Genomic DNA, 21,555 nt, shown 5'->3' on the forward strand with positions numbered 1-21,555 from the left:
GCCCTGCCATATTTTATGCTTCAGTGTATACTTCTATTTGTTTGTTGAATGCCTCCTGCTTGTGCAATTTTTAAATGCTTTAATTTTTTTGTTTGATAATTACCATCTGCTTGTGCGTTTTTTCCCTTCCTTTGCTTCATTTTGGGTAGGAGACACATCAGTGATAACTAAATGATCACAAAAGCTTAAAGTAATATTTTTTTGCTAGTAAGACAGTAAATACATGCATTTATGGCAGTCACCTCAGATTCAGAGGTTTCTTCTAGAAGTAACTGTTTTATTGCAGTAACAGGTCATCATTATAATGTACTTTGCAAACTGATTTAACACCTTTATACCTCTTCTTGTCTGCTTTAGTATTGTAATGCTAATCTGCTAAACCCAATTACTGACAAATTGCACATCTTGCATTCACAACAAATCACAAACTTTGAGACAATTAACAGTACATGCTAGCTTACCTTCACACATTGCATTAATAGATCTGAACTTGAGACAGAAGCATAATGTGCAGTTTACGTAAAAATAAAACCTTGAAATTCAGTTGTAAATGTGTCAACTTACTGCAAAATATAGCATATATAAATTTTCATGCACCTACAGATATGGTGGAAGGGTGTCTTAATTTTTAAAGAGACTTTCTTTTGGACTCTTGTGAGCCATGTCAGCCAGTCTTAGTACCTTGTTGGTCTTGCATATCTGAAAAGCAGGACAAGACAGAATTTATTGGAAAAAAAAGAAAGCACGAGTAACTACAGCAAGTAGCATGGCAAAATATTTTAACTTCAAGAGTTTTGGCAGAAATGTTCTTCTGGAGCATCCCTTGAAACTTCGGGATATTATAACATTAGGGTTCCTGAAATTATTATTAGAGTTAAGTTTGTACACACTTCCAATACAAAGGGGGCTGGGAAGAGAAACCAGTTGAACGGTTAGCTGAGAAGATGGTACTGACAATAGTATACAGTAAGGCTTTATGAGAGGAAGAACAATGGAGTTTCTAGAAAGGAGCAAGGGTGCAATCTGGAGAAATGTATATTATTATAAGTTTGCTTAGTTATTATGGTTAACCAATAATTATCTATTTATATAATATATTGCAGTTTACTATATTGCTAGACATATAAAAACATCTGTATCTATGTCATGCACTCTGAAGCAGCGTAGTATGGAATGCTGCAAGTGCTTACCTTCTGCAGAAGTAAAGAACTACAACTCAGATACTCATATCCTTGTCTATCCATCTCTCTCTCATCTCTCTCTATCAAACAAGGATGAAACTGGGATCACAAAGATGCAGAAAAAGTACTATATTTATTGCTGAGGGAAGGTACCCTCAAAGTGCTCTTCTCAGAGACTAGTCCAAAATGGCTAGTCTAAACATTTGGTTTGTCATTTTTACAAAAAAATTTAAAATGATTACAGATAAACTGGGAACACTCTAACTACTTTGTTTAATTCCCTAAAACACAACTTTCCGAAGTATTTCAATCAGCCTTATTTTTAAACAATGGCTGATTATCTGCTTTAACTATGAGACTTTACAATGTGCCCTTGCATTAAAAAAATGCTTCTAGTTTAAAACTCCAATGCTTATCTCTTTTATAATTGCGAATTTCACTATTTAGTCATAAGAATTCTGCTGGAAAAGCTTTGATAATCCTTTTTTAAAAGGTTAAGTTTGTTAATTTTTCAAGAGGATAACTTTGGTAATTTTTCAAGTTGAAGTTATCTCTTCACAAGCATGATTTATGCGTGTTTGCCTAGTATAATTGTATTCTAAAGTTAGGCATTTCTATAAATTTTTAAAAAATTCTTACCCACAGTGGAACTTTACAATGGATGTAATGGGTCACAAAGAACTAGCGGATAATAAAAGCCTAAAAACTTTCCAAGTACATCCTCTTTGTGTTTCGATAAAATAAAACACACCTTCCGTGTATCCTATGCATGTTTGTGACAATAAAGGCATCTGGAAACAATCATTATATTCTCAAATATTGATGTAAATCAAAACAAAACCAACCACATGGTACGAACAGTTTACTGTGATTTTGTCTTTTTAGAGGAAACCATGCCCCCAGTATGAAAGTTTATTATGGAAGAAGATAAATGCTGAGGTAGCACACATAGCTAGTCTTTCTTTAAAATGGCTAAATCTCATAATATTGTTGTTTTTTTGTTCACATATGACATGTATATGCTATTTTATAATGTGTGAGTATTTTCCAAGATTCAGATCAATACTCGACAACTGAAAATAGATGTATTCAGTTAGTTGTGAAGTTTCTGTTTTCCATTGGTACTCTGTGCCCCATAGCCTCCATTATAAAATGCCAGGGCAAGAAAGATTTTTTTATAAGTTATAGAAAATATTTTGTGTGGCAAATGTAAATATACCATGTTAGTGAAAAAAATAACCTTGACTTGAAAAATACCAAACTTATCCTTTAGGTTCAAATATAGTAAACTGTCCTAGAAATAATGAAAATAGATCCAGTCATAGATTTCCAAGGAAGTCACCATCATGAGAGTTGCCACTTTTGTCATGGTTATGTTTGTTGGTGATGTCATGCAGTATGCTTCAAAACATAAATTGTTGGCCAGAAATTTATGTAATAATTAAACTGTGTGTCATGAGCAAATAATCTCTTTACTTATAGTGTACAACTGGTGCAAAGCAGATTAAGATTTTATAGGGGTTATTATCAGTAAAAATAAAACAATAAATGACTGTCCCAAAAATCTGTGCATGTTTGGGAATTGCCTGAGTACTTTAGTTTTATTTTTGCTGTCGTCTTGAAAACTTTATTTTGTTATCACCTCTAAAGCTCACAGGTTTAATCATTATATGTGAATCTACAGTACAGTATATTGGTTTTAGAAACTACATTCAGGGAATTCCAGTTCATTTTTAGATGCTTTACGAACTCCACTGATGTCCTCTTCCCTACTGAGTGTTGGCATCTGTTCCATAAACTCTTTATTCAGGCAATTAAACAAGTTAAAATCACATTTGGTATTGTACTGCAGAAAACTATGAAACACTTTTTAGAGTTTTAGGTAAACTCTGACCAATTGACAAATACCTTCACTTTTTCATTGGGTAAATACTTTCCTCATTGTAAGAGAAATATTTAATATTGGACTAACAGTAATAACAACAACAATAATGCATCTTATTTACATAGTAACTTTCCATACTCAAGACAGAAACATTAACATTCAGCAGAGAACAATAAAACCATTATAACAAGGCTAAAAGAAACACGGCTGGGCAGAGAAAAATACAAGAAGTATAAAAAAATGAATAATTAAGTCACAGTTCTGACTCTCTACCAACATAGATCAAAGATTAATTGGAGCCACAGGAAGATTTTGATTGTTGCAATTACACACGGAAAAAGGCTAGATAAAACCTTGTAAGGCAGGTAAATGGTTCAGTCTTCAACCAAACAAACACTTGCAAAGGTTGCACAGAAGTGAAGTCACATGCTCACTACTACAGGTACAGGTGAGGAATACAGTTGTGGAGTTCTGAATCAGCAAAAGTCAAAACAACACATTAGCATGGTCACCAGGCAGTAGAGAAATACAAACAACAAATCATAGACAAGTTGGTTGTTTTTGGAAAGGATGACAATAAGCTGAAACGGGAATTGTTAGAAGAAATGAAGCTGTTAACTAATTACAAAAGATACAAATAAAGATTTGCCTAAATTCTTGCCTGTATACTTTTTCCAGGATATGGCAGGTAGATAAAAATATAATCAATCAAATAATACTTCTCAATCTAAAATTACTTTCAAGAGGGGTTCAGCCATCAGCAGCAAAAATCCTATTATGTTCTGTTCAGATCAGACAAATCCTTGTCACATGTTAGGATAACTCTAGTCTATTCTCCTTCCAAATGCCTATAGGACTCAAAACTAGAATTCATACCTTTTTTAAACCTGTCCTGTTTATAGTCCTTTAGCAAAAGGATTTCCAGCAAAGACCTCATTTCACTTATGATAATTATTAAATACAATCTACAATCTCTTCAAGATAGCAACTAGAAATATCCAAATGAAACCGATACTAAAATATAATTAAGAAAATTTATCTTCAATTTACTTATTTATACATTTATGCATATAGTATATGTACTTAGATGACCTCATAAATATTACAGTGATCACTTGTTCATAAGCCTCATAGTAATAATATTATTTGCCAGAAATGCACAACATTGCAGTGGCAAATAGGGCTAATTTTTAGACTACAAATCACACTTTGTAAAAGGAAACTTATACATACACATTTCAGCGTGATTAATTAAAATCACATCGAAAGGCCCCATGTATAGCCAAGACACTTCTGAAAACTACTATTAAGCATGAAAAAAAATCTCAGAAACTGACAATAACAAGCAAACAAATACATTGCAAAATGCACCAAGTCAAATATACCTCATAAATATAATAAAAAACAGTCAAGATAGTCAGTGATCATTTGCATAACACTCAAAACTGAATAATCCAGTTAAGGATCACGGAGGGATGGGGCCTATTCTAACAGCATTGGGCACAAGGCACAAAGCAGCTCTGGTCTGGGTGCCCAGACTTTACAACACCTATACTCTGCCAATTTAAAATGATCGATTAATCTAACATGCATATGTCTGGAGATGTTGGTGAAAATCTCATACAGACATAGGGAGAATATTCAAACTCTAAACAAACCATATATGGGCTCAAGATTCAAACCATAAGGCTGCAGGACTGACCACTGCAACATCTTGCTGCCCCGTTAGAAGTCACAACTTCTGTATTCATTTGCTTTGCAAAGGCCACTTTATACAGATTAAACAGTATTTGTTGCCTTTTGAAATACATAGAATTGCCATTCACTGCAGTAACATACAAAGTTAAAAAATAATTATACAATACCTTTCAAAATATGCCCATGTATGTCAGTTTAATTATTTTGACCATTGCAATAACTTTTAAATACTTGAATGAGGTTTTTGTTTTCCTAAACAGTTTGTAAATATATACTGTACTGTATATATTGTAGTTACATATTGCAGCATCACTGCCTAACGCTCAAGTCAAGTCATGTCACATTTATTGTCATATCATTTAACGTGAATGTACAAGTGAAAGAAAAAACCTGTGGGGAAGGCAAATAATAAGCAATATTAAGACAATAGAGTACACATAATAATTAATTTAAATAGGAATCCACCAATCATACACTCTGCAATAATGAACACATTACAGAATTTAACACATCACATAAGTAAGCCCTTAGACATACTTAAATTCATACTCTACACAATGCATACTAATAACACAAAAAGATGTTGTGCAATAGAATGCACAAATGATGTATTTGCAGCATTGATGTGTGTGTTACGGGATTGGGTGTTGATGAGAGTTAGTATCAGTCACTGAGCACAGTCCAGCATCCTAACAGCTTGATGGAATAAGCTGTTCCAAAGACTGCTGGTCTGGAACCTGATGCTATGGTATTGTCTACCTGAAGGTAATAGTGAGAACAGTTCATGACTTGGATGACTGAGGTCACTGATAATTTTCCTGACTTTCCTTACACATGCCTAACATACTGTATATGACTTGTAGATTGCGAACATCACCTCCAATGATTTGTGCAGCACAACCCTCTGCAAGGCTTTGTGTTTCAGGTCAGTACACTTCCCATAGCAGACAGTGATGCATCTAGTTAGGATGCTTTCAAAGGTGCAGAAGTGAAATGATCTGAGGGTGTGAGTGCTCATGCTAAACCTCTTCAACCACCTGAGATAAAAAAAGGCATTGTTGAGCCTTCTTCGCCATGTTTTGGTGTGAACAGTCCATGTGGTGGACTTAAAAATTGCTCATTCTCTTCACAGTAAGCTCCATTGATGTTGAGAGGGGAGTACATGCCTCCTTGCTTTCTGAAGTCCACTATTACCTCTTTAGTCTTGTCTAAATTGAGAAGAGACAGATAAATTCAACAGAACACATTCGTTTAGTTGTCCTCATTAATGTACATTAAGAATTGTGCCCACAATCAAGTTGCATTGAAGATTAAATTAGGCAAATATAATATTTTTGTTTTCCACATATTTTAAGAGGGCAGTAAATATTCAAGAGTCTAATTTTTAATGAAATAAAAAACAAAAAATGAGAATTAAGTTAGTACATTGAATCTGAAAAAAACAAAGAGCCTGTCCTGAGTGCAGCAGGCTATAAATATACTTCAAACACAAAGTGCACTTGACTCAAAAGCGCTGAGATGACAGCACATACTGTAGCTCACAGTTTCCATTGTCAACTGGAATACGCATATGTCTAAATATTTATTTTGTTTATTTTGACTTTTATCTTTTTGTATGTGTTCAAAAAGCACTTTGAGACTGCTTTGGAAAAGCTTAACCCCATTATTGCATATATTCAGCACCTGTAAGCATCTGCATTGACATTTTCACCTTCATATATGCAAACTAATTAAGATGGAATAATAATATTTCACATCTAAGAAAACTGTTTACACCAGTTCAGAAATTACCATGGAATTTGGTCATACTCTGAGATCTTGGGATGAAAGTTTTTTACACCTTTCACATAACTTAAGTTAAGTTGAATGTTACACAGTTATTCAGATATAAAAATATGTAGTTTAAAGTTTCAGAGCACTTGCAGAGACATTAACGTTTTGTCTGAACATTTCATGGAAAATACATTGATAGTAATTTTCGTTAGAAATAATCCTTTACTGCAAAAGCAATAAGGTAGGTTTAGGAAAATCTAATTGCATTTAAGTACTGAAATATTGTGAGTGCCCATAAGCTATTTGGTCTGTCCCTGTTATCACAGTCACACTAATAAATGCCAAAGTGTGGGTGAAAATAAGCATATCATCAGTTAATTCGGATTAAGAACTACACTTCCTTTGTACAAAAATCTGTGGTTTTGGGCTGCTTGCAAGGACCACATTTAGTATGTATGAACTTGTAAAGATCTGGTCTAATGGCACTGCATGGGTTTCGCAAAGACTGGCAAAGAATCAAGCATAAATCTTAATGTAAACATACAGTTCCTTAGATTATTAATGCAGTAAATAAACATTGCTAAGTAAAGTTATTTTCAATCAAACTATGGACAACAAAAATCAAGTAATAAACCAAAAAATTGCTTTTTTTTCTTTGAGGTAGTTTTCAGAACATTACCAAACTTAAACAAGAAAACAGATTAAACTGCAATTTCAGTGTGCACTGCCATTCTGACTTCTCTAGTTCATTTTCAGTGTACACAATGCCTCTGCCAATTGCTTAATGATTAAATAAGTTGTTACTACAGGAAATTAATACCACTAAATCTATTTCTTACCTCAAACTCATGGTATTCATCTTCTTCCACCTCGTAAGAGACTGTATGGATTTTCCCATCGTTATCAGCAGCGTCCAGCAGTTTTGACTCGAGCTCTTCTGTTCCTTCAGCAGCACTGTCCTTGTTCTCTGTAAATGTTGTTTCACAGCATTCACTCTTATAATCCTTATTTTTAATGTTTGAGTCATCCTTGTACAAAATAAAGTTGGGTCGATAGAAGGCTTCAACTGCCAGTTGCAGGGATGTGGCATCCAGTAGCTGATGAGTCTTAGCTTTATTAGAGCCACTGACAAAATAATTAAAAATATTCTCCTGATACTGATTTCCAGTAAAGTCCCCTTGATAGGAATAGTCACCTTTGACATGCTTACTGTTTTTGTCTAGGAGTGGGTTCTGAAGTTCGCTGAGACTCTCCATTTTTGTTCCAACACTGTTGTTGATCATATAAGATAAAAAGGCAATGAAGTGATGTGACAGAAATCAAAGGCAGCTGTGGGTGTTAAGCAGAAACAGTAATGGTTAATGATTATTCCATTTAAGTTACCATTACACAGAAGAAAGGCAATAAACACTTTTCACTTTCAGACCAGCAAGGTATCCTGCTGATCAAAGAAAATTATTGTTGCCATTTGTGTGACCTGTCAAGGCCCTGGATTCACACTGTAAAACCTTTTGAACCTTACCTTAATGAAAGTAACCAGATGGTCCTTATTGATAGTGCATGCAATTTACAGTTCAAGTAAAACAAAACTATTCCAAAATTCAAACTTAAATAACTGGCTAGAGATAAAATCAAAATGTTTCCATTGACATTTACATCCAAAACATCAAATCACCCATGGAATAGCCTAGTCTGTAAGTAATTCTTTGAAAAGCACTGGCAAAGTAATTTGTAAATCATTTTAATGTTAGACACAAAGTGAAATGAACACTACTGGTGAATGCAGATACACCATCTACTTGAACCTCATTGTTTCTTAAATTAGTAAGATGATGATAAGCTGGCAACACGCTTTAATGCAATGAATTGTTTAAGTAATTGTGCCATAATTCAAGAAATGACATATTACTTCCTGTTTTAGCTACTTTTATATATATATATATATATATATACAGTGTACAGGTGCTGGTCATAAAATTAGAATATCATGACAAAGTTGATTTATTTCAGTAATTCCATTCAAAAAGTGAAACTTGTATATTAGATTCATTCATTACACACAGACTGATGTTTAATCAAATGTTTATTTCTTTTAATTTTGATGATTATAACTGACAACTAATGAAAGTCCCAAATTCAGTATCTCGGAAAATTAGAATATTGTGAAAAGGTTCAATATTGAAGACACCTGGTGCCACACTCTAATCAGCTAATTAACTCAAAACACCTGCAAAAGCCTTTAAATGGTCTCTCAGTCTAGTTCTGTAGGCTACACAATCATGGGGAAGACTGCTGACTTGACAGTTGTCCAAAAGACGACCATTGACACCTTGCACAAGGAGGGCAAGACACAAAAGGTCATTGCTAAAGAGGCTGGCTGTTCACAGAGCTCTGTATCCAAGCACATTAATAGAGAGGCGAAGGGAAGGACAAGATGTGGTAGAAAAAAGTGTACAAGCAATAGGGATAACCACACCCTGGAGAGGATTGTGAAACAAAACCCATTCAAACATGTGGGGGAGATTCACTAAGAGTGGACTGCTGCTGGAGTCAGTGCTTCAAGAACCACCACGCACAGACGTATGCAAGACATGGGTTTCAGCTGTCACATTCCTTGTGTCAAGCCACTCTTGAACAAGAGACAAAGTCAGGAGCGTCTCGCCTTTGGACTGCTGCTGAGTGGTCCAAAGTTATGTTCTCTGATGAAAGTAAATTTTGCATTTCCTTTGGAAATCAAGGTCCCAGAGTCTGGAGGAAGAGAGGAGAGGCACAGAATCCACGTTGCGTGAGGTCCAGTGTAAAGTTTCCACAGTCAGTGATGGTTTGGGGGGCCATGTCATCTGCTGGTGCTGGTCCATTGTGTTTTCTGAGGTCCAAGGTCAACGCAGCCGTCTACCAGGAAGTTTTAGACCACTTCATGCTTCCTGCTGCTGATGAACTTTATGGAGATGCAGATTTCATTTTCCAACAGGACCTGGCACCTGCACACAGTGCCAAAGCTACCAGTACCTGGTTTAAGGACCATGGTATCCCTGTTCTTGATTGGCCAGCAAACTCGGCTGACCTTAACCCCATAGAAAATCTATGGGGTATTGTGAAGAGGAAGATGCAATACGCCAGACCCAACAATTCAGAAGAGCTGAAGGCCACTATCAGAGCAACATGGGCTCTCATAACACCAGAGCAGTGCCACAGACTGATTGACTCCATGCCATGCCGCATTGCTGCAGTAATCCAGGCCAAAGGAGCCCCAACTAAATATTGAGTGCTGTACATGCTCATACTTTTCATGTTCATACCTTTCAGTTGGCCAACATTTCTAAAAATCCTTTTTTTGCATTGGTCTTAATTGATATTCTAATTTTCTGAGATACTGAATTTGGGACTTTCATTAGTTGTCAGTTATAATCATCAACATTAAAAGAAATAAACATTTGAAATACATCAGTCTGTGTGTAATGAATGAATCTAATATACAAGTTTCACTTTTTGAATGGAATTACTGAAATAAATCAACTTTGTCATGATATTCTAATTTTATGACCAGCACCTGTGTATATATTCCAAACCTCTGGTCGTAAACCGAATTGGTCGTGAACCGAAGCAATTTCCCCCATAGGATTGTATGTAAATACAATTAATCCGTTTCAGACCGTACGAACTATATGTAAATATATTTTTTAAAATATTTTTAAGCACAAATATAGTTAATTACACCATATAATGCACAGTGTAATAGTAAACTAATGTAAAAACATTGAATAACACTGACAAACACCCAGGCTCCCTGCTCAGCTGCACGTACACGCTCGCTCTCAGCTGCACGCGCTCTCTCTCTCTCTCTCTAGCACAAGAGTCTGCCTGCTCTCTCTCTCTCTCTCTCTCTCTCATCAGCACACGAGCCTGCCTGCTCTCTCTCTCTCATCAGCACACGAGCCTGACTGCTCTCTCTCTCTCTCTCATCAGCACACGAGCCTGCCTGCTCTCTCTCTCTCATCAGCACACGAGCCTGCCTGCTCTCTCTCTCTCTCTCTCTCATCAGCACATGATCCTGCCTGGTCTCTCTCGCTCTCTCTCTCTCTCATCAGCACACGAGCCTGCCTGCTCTCTCTCTCTCTCTCTCTTACATTGCAGCAGTTCACGTCTGACTGAGAACAATGCAACACGTGCGGAAATCATCAGCGCGCACAAACCGAAAGGGAAACTGGCTTGTTCGTATACCGAGTGTGTGGTCGTGAACCGAGGCAAAAGTTTGGTGAACTTTTTGGTCGTAAACCGAGTAAACTGGCTTGTACGTGTACCGAGGCGTTCGTGAACCGAGGTTCCACTGTATATATATATATATATATATATATATATATAAATATATATATATATATATATATATATATATATATATATATATATATATATATTTGCAGCTGGAGATCCATAAAGGGAGAAAAAATGAATCACGTATCATAAAGTAGTTTTTATTCCTGAGCTTTCAACCCCTGCCAGGGGTCTTCATCAGAGGATAATGCTTAGACTTACAAGAATCAAAGGCAATATATAGCAAACATTGCGTGGAGGGGGTGGGGTGGGGGTGGCTAAGTCAGTGTGATTATTGGGTGTACAGTTTATTTATTATGAACATGCCAATGGGATCACCGTTATCAGGACTTCTAGCGGAACTGGTAATGCAGCGATTTGAAAACATGGCTCTATCCCAGTTCACACCCAAAAATTTGGATATGTTATGTAGACGGCACATTCGTCATACTAAAAAATAACCAGCTGAATGAATTCTACAACCACATCAACACAATATTCACTGCAATCCAATTCACAATGGAAAAAGAAATTAACCAACACATCAGCTTCCTGGACATCTACATCAAAAGAAATAATGACGCCACCCTGACCACAAGTGTTTACCATAAAGAATGCTACGCAGACAAGATATTACACTTCACCAGCAACCACCCGGTATCTCATAAATGGAGCTGTGTTAAAACTCTATTCAGAAGAGTCCACACCCATTGTAATACGAAGGAAACAAAAATGAATGAGAGACGCTATCTCTTCCATCTTTTCACTTCAAACAGATACTCAAAAACATTCATTAATCGGAGCTTACACAGAAGATGCCAAAAAACTCCGCAAACAATCGAATTGAATCAGAACCCCCACCCCACCTGGCACTCACTCCCTTATCACCACAAGGTGTCTGAAGGTACAGCGCGCATCCTGGCCAAGTCAGGCGTCAGAATTGCACACAAACCCACAAACAATCTGCGCACGGTCCTGTTTAATGCTAAAAACAAGAAATCGATAGCAGAAACGAAACGCAGTTTATAGCATTCCATGCAGTTCTTGCTCAGCGGTATACATAGGACAAACTTCAAAAAGAATCGCAACACGTATACAGGAACATCGCAACGCCATCAGAAAAAAGAACTCACTTTCATTGATCTACATGCATACTAAATCAACAGGACATACATTTAACTGGGACAATGTACAAGTAAAATTTAAGGCCAGTACTAAAAGTGCCAGAGAGCTGGCCGAATCTTGGCTATCAAATGAGAACACCATCAACAGACACTTGGACATAAATCCAGCATATGCAAACTTAAGAAGAACATGTTCATAATAAATAAACTGTACAGCCAATACCCCCCCCCCCCCCCCCCATCACACTGACTTAGCCACCCCCACCCCACCCCTTCCACGTAATGTTTTGCTATATATTGCCTTTGATTCTTGTAAGTCTAAGCATTATCCTCTGATGAAGACCCATGGCAGGGGTTGAAAGCTCAGGAATAAAAACTACTTTATGATACGTGATTCATTTTTTCTCCCTTTATGGATCTCCAGCTGCAAATATGCAAACCATATCACAGACCTTCTCTTCCATATATATATATATATATATATATATATATATATATATATATATATATACACACAGTATATATATACATACATACTGTATATATATCAGCCAGCAGGTCTCCAAATGAGAGGGAAGTACACTAGAGCCTTGAAAACCCCTGCATATGAAAATGCTTCCACACACAATTACTTCCCAAACTTTGAGTATTCTTTTCTCCCTTGATCTTCCAAGGCAGCCATGAATTCTTCGTTTGAAACATAATATGCAACCTGTAGGGCACATGACAATAATATGTTTTCAGTTTGTTTCCTCAACTACCTCTTTTACTCTGTTAACTTCAGTGACTCTATCCTAAATCTTCTTATTTATGATGATCCCAAACCCATTTCTTCTGTTTTGATCTCCAAAGCAGAACAACGTATATCCATTCCTGAACACAAATTATGTCCACCTTTCTCTTTACCATGGTGTCCACAATTTTCCATTCTTTTCTATAACTGATGCCATATTCAAAGCAATTCTTAGATGTCTTTTCTTCCTCCGTCCCATTTGGGAACACCTAGCTCATTTTTCTCACAAATAGGGGAGTCCCATGCCTACTGGGAACATCCTAACATGTCTATTGAACGAGTTTGTGATCACCATCTCATAATCTAGCAGGGCTTTACGATGTGGTCTGGATTTTGTTTCAAGGGAAAAACAACCTACAAGACAGAAAGTATTTATGGGCATTGGCACAAAGCTTTTCTGTACTCGTTTGAAAGGTCTTGTTTTTACTCTTACAGGGTGTCCACTCACCTTCCTCATCCAAATGAACTGGGTTGGACAGTATAGTTGCCAACTACTTGGCCATACAGCAGGTAGTAATGGTTTACATGTTACTAGCAGCAGTCCAATCAGACTGACCTGACATCAGGTTTTAAAGATTAAATGCTAGTATATAAAAATGTTCTAAAAACAAAAAAGAAAAAAAAAACCAGAATCATTGTTTTGATACTCACTGCACTTAATAAAGTCTGACTATCATGGTTACCAAGAGCCTAGTGCAATGCAAACAAGACAAAGAAGCAGACAAAAACATAACAAAAAAGGACATTGTTGTACAATGATTGATGTGAACTCCACCTCTTATGCTATATTTTCTAATTATTTTATGACATTTAATTTCAATCTTTCTTCATAAGACACATAAAACAGATCTTCACTCTGATATGTTTATTTGTATGACAAATCCATCCATCCATCCATTATCCAAAACGCTACATCCTAACTACAGGGTCACGGGGGTCTGCTGGAGCCAATCCCAGGCAACACAGGGCGCAAGGCAGGAAACAAACCCCAGGCAGGGTGCCAGCCCACCGCAGTGTATGACAAATGTGAACTGTAAATGCTTAAAAGCCTAGGAATTCTGCAGATTACAATTTCAAACAAGATAATAATTCAGCTTTTCTCATTTATTTGGTTACAAGTTAGGTAACCAATCCATATTCACAATTTTGCCCCAATATTACTTTTAAAAGAAAAGGGTGACTGGCTCAACAACATGACTCCACAGTTTGTTCTATATTCTTAAAACCTCTCCGTATTTGCAATATTACTGAGTATATCATAAATGCAATGTATGGTTTCCCTTTGTAGGCCTCTGCAATAAACCTTCAGAAACAGTTCTGTTAGTTAGAAATCTAACACCAAAACAGTAATATGTACAATAATTATTCTTCTGCTTTATAATTTGATTTCCGGCACTACATACTTATTTTTCAACTGCCCAAACTATCTTTAAAGAAGTAGTATACACTGGTATAGTAATGAAAACGATTGATTGCGACAAAGACAGAAAGGATGACTTCTTTTAGTTTTTTAAACGCTAACAAAGTATTTTAGCACAACATATCTGAACTTGCTCTTTCTCAAGTTGAAAAACCCTAAGTGGTTACAAATGACAGCAAACAGACCGGCAGCAGTGAACCGTGTAACACTGTGTCGTTCCAATTAACATTAACTTATACCTTAGCAAAGGTTAGGATTAACACAGAAAAAAAATCAGTGCCATGCAATCAAACTGGATTCACAGAAGTCCTACTATAAAAAAAAAAAACCGTGAAGAGGTCTATACAAAAAAAATATGATCTGCTTAGCAGACATCGTTTCTTGTATCTTGAGAATCAAATGCAATTGATAAAAGCATATAATTCCCTATGCTAAATAAGGAGAGGAGAATAGCTACACAATCAAACACCAAATTAGAACAGTTATTACCCTTCTGGAAAACATGCCACATATTACCATATACTTCAGAAATGTATACAGTGCTTCATACTATAGTAGCATTCAAAGGTTTCAGGACAACCTTTTATACCATAAAGTATTTGTCTTTTATACACAAATGGAAGAAATCAGTGTTATTAAGAACCATTCAGCAATAGGCATCAAGATCATGGTTTTATGCCATATGTATTTTTATTCTACATGATTAGAACATCAAACGGAGAAAGCTGACAGAATTTATTCTCTGCAGCCACATTTAATTGTGTGTGTTCTTACTATGCAAAGGAGTTTTTTCCAAAGGGTGACACTGATGGCACAAGATATCAGAATCCTGCTGAGTAGTCAGAAACAGCCTGTGAGAGAAACACTGCAATTAATGTCATTCTCCCACGGAATTAGAGAAGTGCTGCAGAACAGTAAAACACTTTGTGGAGACTTTAGAGTTTGTATAGCGTACCTCCATCTCTGTGCTGACATGACTTTACCTTTCTCCAAAATGTGTTCACAGTGTTCATTTCCTGTTTCTGCTTTTTGACTTTAATTAAAATGATTAATAATGAATTCTTTTTTTATATTTTGACATGCCTAGGACACTTTAATTAAGCAACAAGTACTAGATGCTCTACTATTGTATTGCAGCAAATTCAGAAGTCATTTTTGTGGCAAATTTTGTTAAATTAGAATTTTAAGAAGTTTTCAGTTCAGTTTTAGTCCTACACATCTAGATACTACAACCATTTTTGTATTCATTCCACCTTGTACATTCAAGACAAATATCGGTCTTTTTTGCAAACTGTTCAAGCTTTCAGGTTTTTTTCATTCATTCTTCTGTAAGTCACTTTGGATAAAAGTGTCTGCTAAGCAAATAAATGTAAATGTAAATTCAGGTATTCCCAATATACAAGTAGCCAAAAGTGCAGTAATCATTTACTGGAGTTACTGGCCAATTAAAGTGACACTCAGGATAGCAATCTACAAGCAATGAAGTGTCCCCATTGTTCTCCATTGTCATCCACAGTATTAGCAAATGGCATCATTATATAATGGTTGTGCTATGTTCATTCGTACTTGTTTTTGTTTGTATGGCAGAGTCTTTGAACTTTCATTATAATGAAATTAGCAGATAATCAGAAATTCAGAACTCATTCCTCATGAAAACATTCAAAATATTATTAAGAAAAGATTCATAGGACAACTATTATGCACCTTTTCCACTAATACCCAGTTCCAAACAATGCTGACTACACAATTCCAGGTGCTTTTTCATTTAAAGCAAGAACAATAACATATAATTTGGAGTCTAATAAAAGTACCACATATTTATAGAAGTTACAAATGAAATTGATCAATGCAATTCTATATGTTTGTCTTGAGTTTTTTTCAGGGTCATGGATAATATTAGGTACTTTCTAGTTACAGAATGAATTTTGCAGCTTTAAAACTGCATTCAGGCCAGACTGCAATAAGACCTTATAGTTTATCCGTAGTCTTGAACTTTTATTTTACACAAAACATGAACCTGACTCAAGTACCTAAGCCAAGTGCTTAGAAACTGCACAAAGAGAAATGGTGTTGTGACGGCAGCCTTGAAGTCTACACAATAACATAGGCTGAAACCAAACAATGAACTTCAATTTCCGATACCATGGTTTCACATTCTGGGAAGGAATCGTGTGAGCTGTGAAACTTCATAGGTGTTTCTAAGAATGAGAAGGAAAAGCTGCACTACTATTCTTTGCTGTTTCAAGTGCTTTTCCAGTGGAGGATTTAACTTGGCTTAGAAAAAGCAGCAGAGAGTGGCCAGTGTGCACTATTCTTCTACACACAATTGATAGTTACTAGCACATCGGCAGACATACATTTCATTCTCCTTACTACTTTTTCAAATTAAAGGGTGCAATGTTGACAAATTAATTACCTAATTAATTACCCTTTAATTACTTGTGGAGGATAGTTTACTTTTACATAAATATGCAACTACCCTGACAGTAGAAAAAGTCTGTTAAAAAATTTGGGGTACCTGTATTTACCCTCAACCAACCATTAAGCAATACATTTCCAGGCGGTGTGACCAATTTACAGCAGTCACAAATACACTTTGAGATATCAGTTGTGAAAAATATGTTGTATGACTGTTTTGAAATATGAATGAGAAGAGAAACTGACTTTCACTAGTTCACCATATACTTCTCAAAACAGGAATGAGGTGTTATTATGAAACACTGGCAAAAGATGTGATACAGTTAGAGCATGTAAGCCAAAAGAACAATTTTGTGTTAGATGTACATTAATCAATTAATTAAAGATGATTTTTTTCTGTATTATAAATACTATCAACAATTTCCCTTTGCACATTATTTTTGTGAAAAAGCATATTGCCAGCTTGACAAAGTGTACAGTATGTCTGAATAAACATATTTCCTCAAGCCAATAAAAGGGAATTGCCCACAGTATATCTAGCTTCGATATACAATTTAACACAGAAATAATGTTACAGTCTTCAAGAAGACCCATTAGAAAAGGAAAAAGAAACTTTTTCAATGAAGAATAATAAGAGCTCTCTAATAATGAGGAAAGTGATGTGAGCCATGTCAAAGCAAACAGCATTACAACAGAATTGATTTTTGTAAGGTGACTTAATATGGCTTATCACGAAAATATCAACCTTAACCTTTGTAATGATTAACAACACAAAATGATTCCGATAAAGGAAAAAATTAATCTTGGTTTCGATCACCAGTTTCTATTGTTAAAAAGATTAACAACATTGATAAGAAAACTTAATTAAAGAATTTGCCTTTCTGCTTATACAGTTATACTGAATATACTGTATAAACTAAACTCAGACTTCAAGTAAGATAATTTTAAGATTTTTGAAGAAACTAAATGCACAGTGCCACCAGCACCTAACACAAAGGTCAGATCATTCTGATGATGTTTAAAGGACAAAACACTTTTCATACAGAAACAGGTTGTGTCTGAATAATTAATTTACAATATATCACCTTTTAATTAAACTGCAGTAGTTGCGGTTATTGAGCGCATTATTGCCTTAATTAGTATGTTTCTTTAAATCCCTCAAAGGCTTTTAAAGTTCTTCATTTTAACATGCATATTAAATTAAATGTTATATGTAACTGAACCAGTTATCACTCCAAGAAATAGTTGCATATATTATTAATAAACACTGGGGCAGAGAGGCAATGGCTCTTGTTTCTTAGGTTTAAAAACACATATCCTGAAGTAAATATTTTTTAAAAATAATTATGTTTCAAATAGTCATTAATGGAAATGTATAGTTGGTAATACTGGGGCCACCAAGTATTCAGGCTAAAATGACGGTGCTCAGTGAAGAAATAAACCCATCTAATAGACAAACAAAAAATAAATCAGAGCATTCTAACAGGCAGTAAGAATAAAATCAAAGCTGAGAACAGATGGGATAAAAATGACTGAAAAAGCTTTTTTTCAGAGGATTCATTTTAATTATGGTATGTTGAATTGGGAGATAATCTATATTTAGATTTACTGTAAAACATGTTCTCTTCCAGGTGCATTTCATATTTCCACATTTAATATTTTCTCTGTCATTTACTTTTAAACATTTCACTCAAATTGTAACTTGATGATGAACACAAAGGTTCAAAAGGAACCACTGTTGGATTACTTAAAATATATACTTCATAATGGCACAAAATGTAAAGAAATAAAACAAATCAAATTGCAAATAAAACCACTGCAGATTCAATCAAGTCTAGGGAAACAAAATGTATCATTTCACAGAAGCAAAAAATTATACTTTTGGTAATTTAGGATACAGGCAAAGCACATAAAATGCTATCTAAAAATATTATAAATTCAACGAACAACTAAGATTGAATTTTAATTAAGAAATCAGTCTGAAAAAGAAAAAGCAACCACAATGGGTCTCTTGGATCATTGGCCTAAAATCTTATAAGCTGATTTTCTGTTAAATTAACAAGGAAACTTTTATTGATCTTTTGCCAAATCATTTTTGGGATGTTTAAAAATGATCTTTATCTTCATAATTTTCTGTTAATAGTTTAACAATTCTATTTGCCTGCTGACTTATATCTGCAAAACTATAAGCATGAAGTTGTCTAGCACATTATTCCCTTGAAGCCTGTTTCCCCTACCTCTGAAATTAGTTGGTGGGACACACATTAATCTCAAATACCAACCCTGTAATTCTCAGGCACTTCCTTGCGGCATGAGGATTAGGGCATTTCAGCCTCCAGTCTTGAAGCAATCTGAAATAATTTATTTTTAATTTTCAAAAGGGGGCACACTGCAACCGAGTACTCTGTGCTGTTTGTTTGTTTACTTTCTTGTAGTGCTCCTGTTCTTTTACTGGGACAATGTAAGTCAATTAGTTGCCAAAATTTCTCTTAATTATGCTTTGCATGTGGTGTAATATGTGACTTGGAATCAGTAGGAAAACCTGGAAGCAATCCTGCTATTAGTCACACACAACATAATTCACTTAAAGGGAGACCTCCAGCTACTGAGAAGAGGCAAAATTTTAGTAAATGCAGTCTTTAAATATGAAATGCGTTCCATCTGAAACTAACTCTAGGATATTTTGAGACCTAAATCAGACATTGCCTTTAGATAATGACATTGCCCTCCCCACCTCCAAAGCAAATTAATTATTGTAATCCTGACCACTCTTGAAATAAATTATCCAGTATATAAAACATGTCTATACCATTTAAACCTACTTTCCCATACTTTCTTAGATATTCTTCCTACTTTTGTTGTACCCCTGATTATCTCATTTCTTATTCTGTCCTTCTTTGTAACTCCACACATCCATCTCAACATTCTCATTCTCTGCCACATCCAATGCTCTCTCCTGCACTCTTTTTACTGCCCAAGCCTCAGCCCCATACATCATTGCTGGTCTTACCATTCTTAAAAGCATTACCTTTGACCTTTGCGTTAATTCTTCAATTGCACAATCCATGTGTTACCTTCTTCCAATTGTTCTATGCACACTGCACTCTGTGGAGTATCTCTGCATCTAACTCTCCATCTTGAGCTACAACTGACCCTAGATATTTAAACGTATTCACTATTTTCAATAGCCCTTCCTGCAAGCTAACATCTGAATACTGATAACAATTAAACCGCAAATGCTCTGTCTTCTTCCTGTTTATTTTCCAAAGCTCTTCTCAATTCTTCTAACTTTGTCTCTACTCCCTCCTTTCCAGTGCTACAAAACACAATGTCAACAGCAAAAAGCATGTATTTGGGGGATTGATCTTTAATCTCAACACATCCATAACCAGATCAAAGAAGTAAGGGCTTAAAGAAGACTCCTGGTGCAGGCTTACTATAACTAGAATGTTGCCTGTTACCCCAACATTACTTGTAACCCAGGTCCTCACTCCTGCATACCCATCCAGGACAATCTTCACATACTTCTCATGTACGCAGAGACCTCTTAACGTGTCACCCTATCATAAGTCTTCAACAAATCAATAAATACCATATCCAATCATTTGTGTTTTATCGATTCTTCTCTCAATGCAAAGACTGCATTGGTTGTTCCTCTACTCAGCATAAACACAGACCGATCCTCCCCAAAGTCTGTTTCTTCCCTAAGTCTACTCTCTACAGCCCTTTCCCAAAATTTCATTATTTGTGAAATCAATTTTGTGTCTTTATAGTTTACTCTTATAGCATGGGAAAGGTGCTATAAAAATTAAAATTATTATTATTATTATTTATAAATGGGTACAGCCACACTGTTTATCCACTCCTCTGGTATTTTCTCTTGTTCATACAGTAGATCATTTGCATTAGATCCTACAACAGATCTACTTGTTATTCCTTTAAACTCTTCCAGACTTCCACTGGTAGTTAATCTGGTCCTGTTGTCTTTCCATTCTTGCTACTACCCCTTCATTTTGGACTCAATCCCAAAATACTACACTTGGAGTTTTTCATTCATTAGGTTTTGAAAGTACTCTTTCCATCTATTCTTGATCCTGTTACGCTCATTTAAGACCACACCTTGCTCATCTTTCATCTGCTTTAAATTACTAAAATCCTTCCCATTTTTGTTCCTAGCCACTGCTACTGTAAAAATCATTCTCTTTCCCTCCTTTGTTTCCAGTTTTCATGCATTTTGATGGCCTGTTCCTTGGTTCTTGCCACTGTCCTCTTTCCTTTTCTTTATCTGCCTATCTTCCTTCATCCCTGATGAGTTATTATGTCTTCTTTACCTCCTTCTTAGATTTTGTCACATCCTGTGCCACTCTTTTCCACCACCACCTTTGTCCCCAGGTGGTCTTCTTCCTGTCATTCTACATAACACCTCTTCACCTACTCTTCATACAACTTTGCTATTCTTCTCCCACCATTCCTCCACACACCGAAATCTTTATTTCTTTCAAACGAAATCTTCAACATATTAGAACATCTATTTGGCTTTCTCTTTCTCCACCACTATAAGTCACAAGCTGATTTACTTTTTTATCAAAAATGTGTTAACTACTACCAAATCAAGTGCAATGGAAAAAATCTATTATCCTTTCTCCTTCTTCATTTCTCTTGCCTACACCCCATCCTCCATGTAGCCTCTCTGGTCTTCTCTCTATTCTTTCCCATATGCCCATTTAGATCACCACCATGAACCACCTTTTCTGTGTCTTGTTCCACCTTAAGCACTTCAATATTTTATGCCCAGAAAGCCTCCTTCTTCTGTTACTCAAAGCCCAATTGAGGAGCACATACACAAATTTCATTAACTACAGTCTCATCAAGGCCCAGGTTGACACTCATTACCCTGTCACTTCTCTGTTCACACTGACAAGACTATCCTTAAGTTCTTTGGATATTAGTAT

The 21,555-nt window shown here is 35.7% G+C and overlaps 1 protein-coding gene across 2 annotated transcripts in view; it reads right to left on the reverse strand.

Moving 5' to 3' along the window:
- Window positions 1–21,555, reverse strand: part of syndig1l (synapse differentiation inducing 1-like) — a 145,325-nt gene that overhangs the window by 115,241 nt on the left and 8,529 nt on the right. For both annotated transcript variants that reach the window (XM_028792952.2, XM_028792951.2), the window contains exon 2: window positions 7,377–7,866. In XM_028792952.2, the coding sequence (XP_028648785.1) occupies window positions 7,377–7,820 (444 nt within the window). In that variant the 5' untranslated portion in view covers window positions 7,821–7,866. The remainder of the gene's footprint in view (window positions 1–7,376; window positions 7,867–21,555) is intronic.

The sequence above is a fragment of the Erpetoichthys calabaricus genome, chromosome 16, assembly GCF_900747795.2.
Source record: "Erpetoichthys calabaricus chromosome 16, fErpCal1.3, whole genome shotgun sequence".
NCBI lineage: Eukaryota > Metazoa > Chordata > Cladistia > Polypteriformes > Polypteridae > Erpetoichthys > Erpetoichthys calabaricus.